The sequence below is a fragment of the Haliotis cracherodii genome, unplaced genomic scaffold (genome assembly GCF_022045235.1).
Source record: "Haliotis cracherodii isolate W230 unplaced genomic scaffold, xgHalCrac1.p SCAF_10, whole genome shotgun sequence".
In the NCBI taxonomy this organism is placed as follows: domain Eukaryota; kingdom Metazoa; phylum Mollusca; class Gastropoda; order Lepetellida; family Haliotidae; genus Haliotis; species Haliotis cracherodii.
The window spans coordinates 38,507,128-38,521,515 of NW_027266265.1; the positions used below are offsets into that span (position 1 = coordinate 38,507,128).

Consider the following 14,388-nt stretch of genomic DNA (forward strand, 5'->3'; position numbering starts at 1 on the left):
TACCTGTGCTCGTGGGTTTCACCGAAATGGTAAACGTCTGAGACCTGCATCAGTTCGGGCTTTCCTCCCACATTAAGCTGACACGCCGTGATATAACTGGAATACTGTTAAAAGCGACGTTAAACCCAACTCACTCACTCAGTCAGTCAGTCAGTGGGCTAGCACAATAAAATCGGCATAAGTCCGGACTAGTACAAGCTGCCACACACACACGTGCATGCACGTTGCTCTTGAACGCGACATTAAACACCATTTCACTATACCTCACCTAACTAAGAGCAAACTAGCTTCTGTTCCCAAACATCTTCACTTTTACAAAAGGCAATAAAATAACATTTTATTTTTGCTTCATTATAAATAAATTATGGAGCAAATTTTGTGTTCAATCCAGCTTACATGTCCACTATGAAGACAAGTTGTTCGATTTTATAGTCATGTATGCATGAACATGCCCAGTTGGCTTTCTGTGTCAGGTGCCACTGATCTGTGGTCAATACACCATGGAGAATTGTGTCCCTTACATGCCACGAACAGCATCTAATGGGCTCAAATGCCAGATTCTTGAATATCATTCTTGTCTTGGCAGTCTCATGTGTTTCTCCATGGTGGTAAAATCTCCAACCTGTGTCACTTTGGGCTTTCATCCCACATTATGAAGACATGAATGACAGTTTGCAGTGCGGAGCGGTCGGGTAGCCAAGTGGTTAAAGCGTTAACTCGTCATGCTGAAGACCTGGGTTTGATTCCCGACATGGATACAATGTGTGAAGCCAATTTCTGGTGTCCCCCGGCGTGATATTGCTGGAATATTGCTAAAAGCGGTGTAAAACCATACTCACTCACTCACTCACTCACTCACTCACTCACTCACTCACTCAGTATGCAGTGCAGCACTGAAATACTGTTGTAAGCAGTGTTCAACCCCGCGGACTGACTGTTGCAGCAGCATGGGCGGCAGTGCAGAGGAGGAGCACACCCTCAACCAGCTGCTGGTGGACATGGACGGCATGGGCACCATGGAGGGTGTCATTGTCCTCGCCTCCACCAACAGAGCCGACATATTAGACAGGGTAAGTTGTGTACAGCAACATCTAGGAGCGTCTCAGATCCATGTCGTGTCTGGTAGATCCATGTGGAGTCTCATAGATCCATGTAGTGTCTCATAGATCCATGTAGCGTCTCATAGATCCATGTAGCGTCTCATAGATCCATGTAGAGTCTCATAGATCCATGTGGAGTCTCATAGACCCATGTAGAGTCTCATAGATCCATGTAGAGTCTCATAGACCCATGTGTCTCATAGACCCATGTAGAGTCTCATAGATCCATGTAGTGTCTCATAGACCCATGTAGAGTCTCATAGACCCATGTAGTGTCTCATAGATCCATGTAGCATCTCATAGATCCATGTAGTGTCTCATAGACCCATGTAGAGTCTCATAGATCCATGTAGTGTCTCATAGACCCATGTAGTGTCTCATAGACCCATGTAGTGTCTCATAGATCCATGTAGAGTCATAGATCCATGTGGAGTCTCATAGATCCATGTAGTGTCTCATAGACCCATGTAGTGTCTCATAGACCCATGTAGAGTCTCATAGATCCATGTAGTGTCACATAGACCCATGTAGTGTCTCATAGACCCATGTAGTGTCACATAGACCCATGTAGTGTCTCATAGACCCATGTAGTGTCTCATAGACCCATGTAGAGTCTCATAGATCCATGTAGTGTCTCATAGACCCATGTAGTGTCTCATAGACCCATGTAGAGTCTCATAGATCCATGTAGAGTCTCATAGATCCATGTAGAGTCTCATAGATCCATGTAGCATCTCATAGATCCATGTAGCATCTCATAGATCCATGTAGCATCTCACAGATCCATGTAGCATCTCATTGATCCATGTAGAGTCTCATAGATCCATGTAGAGTCTCATAGATCCGTGTAGTGTCTCATAGATCCATGTAGGGTCTCATAGACCCATGTAGTTTCTCATAGATCCATGTAATGTCTCATAGATCCATGTAGAGTGTCATGGACCCATGTAGTGTCTCATAGACCCATGTAGTTTCTCATAGATCCATGTAATGTCTCATAGATCCATGTAGAGTGTCATGGACCCATGTAGTGTCTCATAGACCCATGTAGTTTCTCATAGATCCATGTAATGTCTCATAGATCCATGTAGAGTCTCATAGATCCGTGTAGCATCTCATAGATCCATGTAGTCTCATAGACCCATGTAGTCTCATAGATCCGTGTAGAGTCTCATAGATCCATGTAGTGTCTCATAGATCCATGTAGTGTCTCATAGATCCATGTAGAGTCTCATAGATCCATGTAGAGTCTCATAGATCCATGTAGAGTCATAGATCCATGTGGAGTCTCAGTGATCCATGTAGAATTTTAGATTCATGTAGTGTCTCATAGATCCATGTAGAGTCTCAGTGATCCATGTGGAGTCTCAGTGATCCATGTAGAGTCTCAGTGATCCATGTGGAATCTCAGTGATCCACATGCCTCTCTTATAGATCCATGTAGCCGAGTCCAGCTTCTCATAGGCCCATGTAGAGTCTCATAGATATTATGGAATATTACTAAATGCAGAATAAAACAATGACTAAGAAATAAAAGGCGTCAGACTCTTTTATCAAGATAACAAGAACAGTGGACGATACACAACAAACAAACACAAGATGAAAACAAGCTCCAGATAAGTTGCAGAATGGTGACTTTGTTCCATTGAATATTGCAGGCTCTGCTGCGTCCTGGCCGATTTGACCGTCACATCATGATTGACCTCCCAACACTCGAGGAGAGACGGGAAACATTTGAGATGTATCTGAAGAAATTGAAACTGTCCGAACCTCCCTCAGTGTATGCTCCAAGACTCTCCCAGATGTCCCCAGGGATGAGTGGTGAGTGTCTCATGTCAATACCTGTCTTCAGAGGGTCTGGAGAGCTGGAATGTTTGGAAAAATATTCTGATTATTTCTATGTGTAATGTTAGTTCTCAGGATGGGAAGATAGGGTTGGGGTGTGTCAAGTGAGTTGGCTTTTGGGTAGACTTGGGTGGGTGTGCTGGGTGGGTGGTGGCTGTGGGAGGAAGATGGTTGGACTGGGTATCTGCAGGTTGCTTTAGGTAATGTGAGGTGTGGTGTCCACATCTTGTGATTGGTAACCAAATAAACATACAATGGTCCACTGAATGTTGAGTGCTTTTGGGTTGGATTGGTGTTGTGGGTAATACCTTAGGGCCAATCCCGTGACTTGGCAAGGTACGTCACACTTTATGTTGTGTGCTGTGGGGTGGGATGGGGTAGGGTGGAAGTATTGAGGAACATTTCCAGAGGTAAAATATACTATGCATAGAATTCAGAAGATCACATGTAAGACATGAAACACTTCCATTTTGGTTCATAGCCATGTTATAACTTCCTATATTCATCATCATGTACCTTGTGTGAAGGAACAATCTCATTAACCTCAGATCTTAGTTCTTGCTACCGCTAAACAAAAGATCTGAAGACAGGTCACGTCAGAATGACCTTTCATCCAACCAATCAAGCGTTGCTTACCAGATCATGAAAGTGACAGTCGGAATGTGTTTTCTAATCATGCAACCTCGAAAAATGTAACATGGGGTATTCTGAACGACCGTTATGGACTTAAAGACTGAATCCACACGATCTAGGCCATCTATTAGCCAGTCCAGAATGTTCATTTGTTCAGTTTTCAAATTTTTAATCGAGAATTTGCCAAAATGTTTCGAAGCGTAGTCTCCAGTTTGAAACTACTGCTGTAAAGCATGGGAAAGCTGCCTTCTGATTGGCTAATGTCGACTTCTTGTCAGTCATTCCATTGGTCGATCAAAGTTTGCAAAAGGTCAATCTAATGTGACCCATAATTGGATGTCCTCAGATCTTTGACACTACTCTTCAAAACCAACTACTGTTGACATTTCTCAAAGACATGCTGTGCATTTCATTATTAATAATGTCACTATATACATGCATGTATTATCATATAGTACTTAACTTTTGGTAAGGATGTTCTGAGTGTACAGTTTAGGGCTGAACAAGACCGATTGTTTGGAAGTGTTGTTATACATGTAGTATCTGATAAGGGTGTGAGGTATTACCGGTATATTGGTAAATTGAGGTTCATTCTTTCCACGATACGTATCACAATATCACTTTTTCGTGCTCGATATATCAATGATTTCAAATTAGGGTTTTTTATCATGTGTTTAATGTTATGTACTTGCCAAAGCCTTTGCTGCCCAGGAGCGAGCATCTGGGGCCCCAAGATGGCTGCGTATTTATTGAATGAGTAAACAGTATGTTGTACCAGCATCTTCTTTTGTTCCATTTATGAACTTCAATTAACACCTTAGTGCATCAGATTGCTTCTGAATTAAACATTTATGATTATACAGTATATCGTGATACATTTCGCAATACAGCCATGTGCAATGCAAAATATTGTGAAACACTTTAATCCTCCTTTACCCATCCCTAGTATCTGATATTGCAGGATATTCTGAGTGTACAGTTTAGGACTAAACGAGACCGATTGTTTGGAAATGTTGTTATACAAATAGTATCTGATATTGCGATGGAACTGAATCATATTTGACTTTATTTCACGTTCATTAAACAAGAGTATTTGATTCAATAATATTTTGTCCAATAGTTTTGTAAAAAAAAGTCCAGTACCCGTATCAATTGTTGATTAGTATATTATTTTTATTTTTTTTAAGTTGGCGGGGTATATAGAAACGGGCTCCGTCCTTCCGTCCGTCACGTTTTCTTTTCCGGAGCATAAATCATAAACGGTTCAATATTTTTTCATCAAAATTGCAGGTTTGTCAAGTACATGCTGAACTGGTGCCTTTTGCTATTTAGAAATTTTAGAATTTTTTATTTTTTTACGTTTCCATGGCAGCAAGATGGACTTAGGTTCCAAACTCTCTTTTTTTTACAATTTCCATGAAAAGTTCCACCTCGGTTAAAAAAGGTTAGGGTTCGTTTAGATTTAATTATGTCATAAATTCGGCAACAGGGGCAGGGGATATAGCCACGTTAGTGGCAAACTTATTATTAAAACAACTGACAAGCAAGATTGTGTGATGCCCCGTGACTGTAGTGTGTTGTTCCTGCAGGTGCCGACATCGCCAACATATGCAATGAGGCAGCCATCCATGCCGCCAGGGAGACGAAGAAGAAGGTGGATGCGTCAGACTTCGAGTACGCTGTGGAGAGAGTTGTGGCTGGTGCGTAGATAGATGTAGGGGGTGGTGCAGGATGGAGGGACGTCGATAGAATCATTTTTTGTTTGTTTGTTTTTGTTTAACGCCGCACTCAGCAATATTCCTGCTATATGACGGCGGTCTGTAAATAATCAAGTCTGGAACAGACAATCCAGTGATTGATATCATGAGCATCGATCCACGCAATTGGGATCGATGACATGCATCAACCAAGACAGCGAGTCTGACTACCCGATCCCATTAGTCGCCTTTTACGACAAGTATAGTCACCTCTTTGCGGCAAGCATGGGTTGCTGAAGACCTATTCTACCCAGGATTATTCACGGGTCTGATAGAAATCAGCTTGCCCTGAACGATGTACTGTCAACTTTGTAATCAGTTACTTTGAAATCCAAGTGGGGATTCTGTGGTTTGAATAGGTCCCCAGTGACCTATATTGGTTGGAAAAGGTGATCAAATGGGTCAGGTGGTCAGACTCTGTGACTGTTCATTGCAGGTCCTCGTCTCCCGATGAGTGGATTGTTGCTCACAATATCAATCACTGGATTGTCTAGTCTGCACTCATACATGTATAGCTGGAATGTTGCTGAGTGCAGCATACAACACGAATGAATTTTATAATGCAGAGAAAGTCCAACAGTTTTCCCCTGTCAGACAAAAGGTGGAATGTTGATTTCATGTGGAGTAGAGCTAGCTGGAGCTGGCTAGACTTGCTTTTGGATAAATATGTAGATTTATTTTTTTTCCTAAAATAAATATATTCCACAGTCATGGTGCAGGCCTACCCTCGGAGCACCTAAGTGGCCTGTTGGACCAAGTGTGCCTGTTCCTCTGTTGTAGGTGTGGAGAAGAAGACCCGCCTTCTGTCCCCCACAGAGAAGAAGGTCGTGGCCTACCATGAATCTGGTCATGCTCTGGTCGGCTGGCTTCTCAAGTACACAGATGCTCTGCTCAGGGTAGGTTGGTTACACAGACTCACCAAGTGAAAACGCTCTGTAAAAATCTTACTTGTTAACCTTTGGTCAGATGGCCTTAATCCGAAATAAGTCTGTCTGTCTGTCTGTCTGTCTGTCTATCTGTCAAATGTATATTGCTAGAATATTGATGACTGTAACATTCATTCACTCACCCATCTTACTTCATTTCGGGGGAACGGGTGGCCCAGTTGTCTAAGGCGCCACAATTCGCTGTGCAGAGTTGCATCGCTTGGGTATTCCAGAGACCCTGATTATGTTTCTAGGTTTGTCAGGACCATACCCACGCTCGTTCTTTTCCAAAAAGCAATATAGCTAATCAATTTGGGCTGTCCTGCATCAAGCCGACACACCATTATATAACTGGAATATTGTTTGAAGTGGCGTTAAACCAGACCCACTCACTCACTCACTCACTTTTTCAGATATCCATTGTGCCAAGAACCAACAGTGCCTTGGGATTTGCTCAGTACATGCCCTCTGACCAGAAGCTGTATTCTTCTGATGAGGTGAGTTCAGAGGATGTCATGGAATCAGTTTTACAATTAATCTCCATTTGAGGAAAAAAAACAGGTTGAGATTCTTGAGCTGAATAAGCCCCATGAACCTACCCTTTCTTCAGAGCTGACTATAATTTAGTACCTGTGGTCACAATGTGTGACCTTACTGCATGTGGATCATGGTATCCAGACAGTGTGGATCGATGTTCATGCAGAAAACCCTGGTTTCTGACCCAGGGTGAAGATTTATTGGTCACCATCATACAGCCAGAATACCCGACTAGGTCTTCATGTCATCTTATCCCAACTGCGTGGAATGATGCTCATGTTGTCAATCACTTGATTGTCTGGTCCAGACTCAATTATTTACACAGACCGCTGTCATATAGCTGGAATATTGCTGAGTGCGGAGTAAGACAACAAACAAACAAATACAGCCAGAATATTAACGACTGCAGCATAACATTTCACTCACTATGCCAGTGAAACAGATATTTAAAACTCTATTCTGAGAACATATTGGCGCAAATCATATACATAAACTACAGCAATATATCTTTGCCACAAATATAGCTTTGATTTGCAGTTAAATAGATTTACATCAACATTTGATCTTTAAGTGTTCCGCCCAAAATCCTGATGTATATTATAGAATTTCAATGACGTTTACTCTGAAACGTTTTGGGATCTTATGTTAGGTTGTCACTTTAAGACGGTGGTCGTCAGTGGTTACTGTGCCTGTTTCAGCTGTTTGAGAGGATGTGTATGGCGTTGGGAGGTCGTGCAGCTGAAGCAATCATCTTCAACCACGTCACTACTGGTAAGGGGGACAACTCAATCATAAACTGATTGTGCCATCCACTGCTACACTGCAGTCAGCTCCGTAACAAGGAAGTATGTACAAGGAAAACTTCATGACCCTAAGATTATTGATCATTGTTCCAGACAGTTTGAGTGACTATTTTAGACCATAGCTAGAAATAGGATTCCGACTGTAGTTCCTTCCCCAAAAATGACACATCAAGTTGTTGGAGAAAGAAAGACAAGTTCTATGGATGAACAACTTCTTTATTACAATTAGTGCGACGTTTTGGTGTAGATCCTAACACCTTTATCAAACAAGTGATGGATAGTGCTGAGCAACATAGTTTATACAGTAGATTGATTGATGGAACACAGAGAGCTGATTAAGATAATTGGAAGCCAGTGAATTAGAAGCCAGTGAATAGTCTAATGAAGTAATAAAGAAGTTGTTCATCCATAGAACTTGTCTTTCTTCATCACACCAACTTCTAAATGCCACTGAAAGAAGTTGTTGGAGTTTATACATTATAACTGATTTTGGTTGATATATTTTCTCAGGGGCTACATAAGTCCCTCTACATTGACTTGTTTCTGTCTCAGGGGCTACATAAGTCCCTCTACATTGACTTGTTTCTGTCTCAGGGGCTACATAAGTCCCTCTACATTGACTTGTTTCTGTCTCAGGGGCTACATAAGTCCCTCTACATTGACTTGTTTCTGTCTCAGGGGCTACATAAGTCCCTCTACATTGACTTGTTTCTGTCTCAGGGGCTACATAAGTCACTCTACATTGACTTGTTTCTGTCTCAGGGGCTACATAAGTCCCTCTACATTGACTTGTTTCTGTCTCAGGGGCTACATAAGTCCCTCTACATTGACTTGTTTCTGTCTCAGGGGCTACATAAGTCCCTCTACATTGACTTGTTTCTGTCTCAGGGGCTACATAAGTCACTCTACATTGACTTGTTTCTGTCTCAGGGGCTACATAAGTCCCTCTACATTGACTTGTTTCTGTCTCAGGGGCTACATAAGTCCCTCTACATTGACTTGTTTCTGTCTCAGGGGCTACATAAGTCACTCTACATTGACTTGTTTCTGTCTCAGGGGCTACATAAGTCCCTCTACATTGACTTGTTTCTGTCTCAGGGGCTACATAAGTCCCTCTACATTGACTTGTTTCTGTCTCAGGGGCTACATAAGTCCCTCTACATTGACTTGTTTCTGTCTCAGGGGCTACATAAGTCCCTCTACATTGACTTGTTTCTGTCTCAGGGGCTACATAAGTCCCTCTACATTGACTTGTTTCTGTCTCAGGGGCTACATAAGTCCCTCTACATTGACTTGTTTCTGTCTCAGGGGCTACATAAGTCTCTCTACATTGACTTGTTTTTCAGGGGCTCATGATGACCTTCAGAAGGTGACCAAGATGGCGTTTGACCAGATCCGGTCGTACGGCATGAATGACAAGGTGGGGTACCTGTCCTTCCCCCCGGAGTCGACCGACACCCTCGGCACCAAGCCCTACAGCAAGAAGCTGTCAGCCATCATGGACGAGGTACGACGCACATCTTTGCTTTAGAGTCCATTTAGATTACTAAGAAGTAAATGCATTTTTCCGTTCACAATCTTTATTTACCAAAGCAAATGCAAAAGGTCAAATGTTTGTATTGGTGAAGAAGACTGTAGAAAAGGGTCTAAGGAGGTTTACCCCCATGTCCTTATTGTGAATACCAAAGGGTAATTATCAAGGGCAGGGTATGTCTCAAACTCATTAAAATCAGATCTTAGTTCTCGCTGCCACTAAACAAAGATCTGAGGACATCCCATTACTGGTCACGTCAGACCGACCTTTCATCCGACCAATCAAAGCGTCGCTTACGAGATCATGAAAGTGATAGTCAGAATGTGTTTTCTAATCATGCAACTGCAAAAATATTAACACAGGGTATTCCGAACGACAGTAACAGCCCGTATGACTAATTCGGCCCAAATTATCATCAATCTCTCGCTTCCGTGGGATAAACATTTGAACGGAGGATGCGTTGCACAGTACGTGGGAAGCACTGCCATACAATCTCAATCATATATTAGACATAGGATTTGACACTTTAATGACCGGACTAATTCCAGAATGTTCATTTGTCCAGTTTTCAAAATTTTAATCGAGAACTGTGTCAACATATGTTTCAAGTGTAGTCTTAAATTGAAGTCACCAGGATGAAACGAGTGCCGTAAAGCTAAAATAAGCTGCTTTCTAATTGGCTGATGTCAACTTCTTGTTAGTCATTTCAGTGGTCAGTCAAAGTTCGTGAAATGTTGTTCTGACGTAACCCGTAATAGGATGTCCTCAGATCTTCTTTAGCGGCAGCGAGAACTTAGATCTGATTTTACTTAGATTGGGTATGTCTCCCATTGTTCTAAATCATTGAAATCATCTGCCCTTGAATAAACACAAAGACTCGATTAAACGCTGTGATCTCGATTAATCGCCAGGTAGTTTTTATGCACTGAATTCTCCCAATTATTATCTTTGCGATTAAATGCTGGGGGTAAAGTGTGCCTGAAAGAAATCTGCCCCGGAATTTAATCCAGGAAATACTGTGATCCCATTTTCAGTACATCCCACTATGAAGGTTGATAAGTTTTGTAGACAGTGATATTATATAAGAAATCCTTGCACATTTCAAAACATTGGGATTTCAACACTCCTACCTTGGGTCACTGTGAAATTAACTACCCAGGAGGCACATCTCAAAGCATTCTTTGCCGCCATGACAGGTTTCATTGTAGTGCTAAGGTCTGTTGTGGGGCAGGTTCCACAAGGCAATCTTATCGCTGTGATTATATACCTAAGTCTGTGGTTAATTAGCAGAGTTATGAAAATGGCAGCGCTAAAATCACTTTGTGGAAGGCCAAGGATCTTTTGAGAAGATGTTGCATCAGTATTTGCTTGTTCTGAGGTAGGACTTATGAAATGGAAGATGGATTATTTCTATGACTGCTAGATGTTCAACTACAGAAAGAGGTTGTGCTTGGTTTCCAGGAGGCGAGGAGCTTGGTGAACCGAGCTTACCACCACACAGTGGAGATCCTGGGAAACAACAAGGACAAGCTTCACACGGTGAGGAACCCGCACTGCTACCTGTAGAGATGACTAACGAGGCGGCCTCAGGTGCCCCGGCTGTATCCTTGACCACTGATTTACTGATGTAGAATTTCTCAATGCCATACCTGTACTATAAACATCAGTGACCTGCACTATAAACATCTATGATCTGTACTATAAACATCTATGACCAGTACTGTAAACATCAGTGACCTGTACTGTAAACATCCGTGGCCTGTATCATAAACATCAGTGACCTGTACTGTAAACATCGGTGACCTGTACTATAAACATCTATGACCTTTACTATTAACATCAATGACCTGTACTATAAAAACATCTATGACCTGTACTATAAACATCAGTGACCTGTACTATAAAAACATCTATGACCTGTACTATAAACATCGGTGACCTGTACTGTAAACATCTATGACCTGTACTATAAATATCAGTGACCTGTACTATAAAAACATCTATGACCTGTACTATAAACATCGGTGACCTGTACTGTAAACATCTATGACCTGTACTATAAACATCAGTGACCTGTACTACGAACATCAGTGATCTGTACTATAAACATCAGTGACCTGTACTGTAAACATTGGTGACCTGTACTCTAAACATCGGTGACCTGTACTATAAACATCTATGACCTTTACTATAAACATCAATGACCTGTACTATAAAAACATCTATGACCTGTAATATAAACATCGGTGACCTGTACTATAAACATCTATGACCTTTACTATAAACATCAATGACCTGTACTATAAAAACATCTATGACCTGTACTATAAACATCTATGACCTGTACGATAAACATCAATAACCTGACTGTTTGATTGGCCTTCTAGAAGTTGGCAAATAAGTAAGATAAACGTACAACTTTATGGATGACAACTTCTGGTTTATTGCATATGGCGATGTTTCGATGTAGATTCTTACAACAACCAATGTTCTACTTTTCTCTATTACTGGCAATGTTAGTCATCTGCTTATCACAACTTGTCATGCATATTTACCTCTCATCACTTAGTTGTTGTCACTCCAGCTTGATAACGATGTAAGAATCTACATAGAAATGTCGCAGTACGCAATACACTATAAGTTTTTCTTGTTTTCTTATCAATAACCAGTGTCACTGTGTGCTTTCCTTTCACGTTAAGCTGGGGGCGGTCGGGTAGCCTAATGGTTAAAGCGTTCGCTCGTCACGCCGAAGACCCGGGTTCGATTCCCGACATGGGTACAATGTGTGAAGCCCATTTCTGGTGTCCCCCGCCGTGATATCGCTGGAATATTGCTAAAAGCGGCGTAAAACATACTCACTCACTCACGTTAAGCGGACACACTGTTTGTTATATCACTGAAAAAGTAAGTGAAATCAGCACTTATTTAACCCCACCCATCTGTTGTTTGCACCCTACCCCACTTTAGGATTTCTCAAAAGTGGTTAAAATCTTTGTTTGTTTTGTTTGTTTGTTGTTTTTTTAACCATGCCCAGCAATATTCCAGCTATAAGGACCAGACAATCCAGTGATTGACATCATGAGCATTGACCTAAGCAGTTTGGATATGATGACATGCATCAACCAAGTCAGCGAGTGTGATCCCCTTAGTTGCCTCTTATGACAAGCATAGTCGCCTTTCACGGCAAGCACCTGTTGATGAAGACCTATTCTACTCCGGATCTTACTGGATGTCTTTGACCAAGGCGATTGGTTAACATGTTGCGATGTAACTGTAACACTGTTGAATGAGGAACTAAACCCAACTCACTCACTCGCTCTATGTTGTGTTTCAGCTGGCTGCCACACTGCTGAAGGCCGAGGTTCTGACGTACGATGACATTGAGAAGCTGATTGGGCCCCCACCACACGGGAAGAAGAACACAATAGAGCCGCACGGCTGGGAGGGAATCATGCCCGAAAATAATGACGTCGGCCCTGAGAAACGGAGGAGGAATAGTGGCAGGAAGTCCAAACGGGAACAGCTGTGATCACTGACTTCTCAGCATCTGAATCACACCAGACGAACCGGTGCCATTCTCAGGCAATCGGTGGAATACAAGACTTGATTCATTTGATGGCCATGACGACTGGGTTAGACACAGACAGTAGTCTGTTAGTCTTGAGACTAGTCAATGTGAGCTCAGCTGTGGATTAGCTTGAATTCTCATTTCTGGTCACTGTGCAAAATAAGCATTAAAGTCCAGGACCCCTGGTCATAACGCTAATGTCAACGGTTAAACATTTAGGGTGTTCCTAGATCCCAGAACCTCCCTTAGATTCGAATACAGCTGGTTATTACTGTGAAATACATTACATACATGACACAGTATTTGCTGTTGATTTGAAATGTTCCACACAGGATAGTTTACCCTCGATTATTAAGTCTATTACATGTCCATTTTGTTAGGATAAATACCCTGGACTCATTCGCCACCACCATTTCTCTCTAACTTAGCACAAAATTTCTCTCGCTCGTGAGACAGTAGTATTTAGCACCATGCTGTTAGAAATGGGCTCAAAACAAAGCTATGTTTGTTTGTTTGTTGTTTAACGCCGCACTCAGCAATATTCCAGCCAAATGACAGCAGTCTGTAAATAATCGAGTCTGGACCAGATAATTCAGTGATTGATATCATGAGCATCAATCCACGCAATTGGGACCAGATGACATGCATCAACCAAGTCAGTGAGCCTGACCACCTGATCCAGTCAGTTGCCTTTTGCGACAAGCATGGGTTGCTGAAGACCAATTCTAACCTCGAATGTTCAGGGGACAACAAAGCTATGTCAGCAATTGGGTCCGGGATGTTTATCCTAATGGAATGGAGACATAATACCCTGGATATTCGAGGATGGGTTCTGTTGTGATATGGTACATCTGGTAAATGTAATCATGTGTCTGCCACTTGAAAGTACACAGGGAATATAAATATATTTAACTATCTAACTTTCATGGTCCTGCCTCAAACTGAAATCTCACACCATGAGAACAGAACGATGTGTGATAGACGTTTGCATTGTGTGTGCTTCATTGTTTATACTGTGTGCATCAGATTTGTACAGACTGAAGACTGAGTCAAATATGATAATAAATTTCCTATGTTACTGCCTTTGCCTTTGTGATTCATTGTCTGTAGTGACCGCCTCCGTGGTTTTGTGGTAGAGCATCCGCCAGGAGATGCAGAAGGTCCGGGGTTCGATCCCCGGCCGCGTTATACCAAAAGACGTTAAAAGATGGTACTTGTTGTTACCCTGTCTGGCTCTCGGCATTAAAGGGCTAAAACAAGGACTGGTCGGCTCGGAGTCAGTATACTGTGTCTGAGTAGGGTATTCATGTTAAACTCTCTAAGGCACTGCAGTCTTTGTTTTTATGGAGATAGTGATCTTGCCAGAAGATCAGCAGATCCCTGAAGCAGGCAAACATTTCTTATGACATAGAACATCAGTGATAGAAACTAATAGTTTTAGTCCACTCGTCCTTATAATGATAACATGTAGCAAAACCATTAAAAATGGTAAATTTCTATGAGTCCTTATGATACCTTAACTATTGGGCTGTTTGGCAAGAACTACAGGACTAGTGCCAATTTCTAACACTGAAGGGATTGGGAGACCAGTCCTGAGTCCTATTTACAGGTCGAAGCCTTTGATAGGTTGCCATGATAAAAAATTAGTAACTAGCATAAAACATCAAACAAACAAACTACTCGTA

The 14,388-nt window shown here is 41.9% G+C and overlaps 1 protein-coding gene across 3 annotated transcripts in view; it reads left to right on the plus strand.

The window, feature by feature from the left end:
* LOC139454363 (mitochondrial inner membrane m-AAA protease component paraplegin-like) overlaps positions 1–13,777 on the plus strand; it is a 67,958-nt gene extending 54,181 nt beyond the window's left edge. For 2 of the 3 annotated variants that reach the window (XM_071236008.1, XM_071236011.1), the window contains exons 11-19: positions 944–1,070; positions 2,759–2,921; positions 5,168–5,278; positions 6,116–6,231; positions 6,675–6,758; positions 7,497–7,569; positions 8,948–9,108; positions 10,597–10,674; positions 12,470–13,777. In XM_071236008.1, coding sequence (XP_071092109.1) covers positions 944–1,070; positions 2,759–2,921; positions 5,168–5,278; positions 6,116–6,231; positions 6,675–6,758; positions 7,497–7,569; positions 8,948–9,108; positions 10,597–10,674; positions 12,470–12,664 — 1,108 coding nt within the window. In that variant the 3' untranslated portion in view covers positions 12,665–13,777. The remainder of the gene's footprint in view (positions 1–943; positions 1,071–2,758; positions 2,922–5,167; positions 5,279–6,115; positions 6,232–6,674; positions 6,759–7,496; positions 7,570–8,947; positions 9,109–10,596; positions 10,675–12,469) is intronic. The other variant, XM_071236009.1, reaches the window with a different exon arrangement.
* The last annotated feature ends 611 nt before the right edge of the window (positions 13,778–14,388 follow it).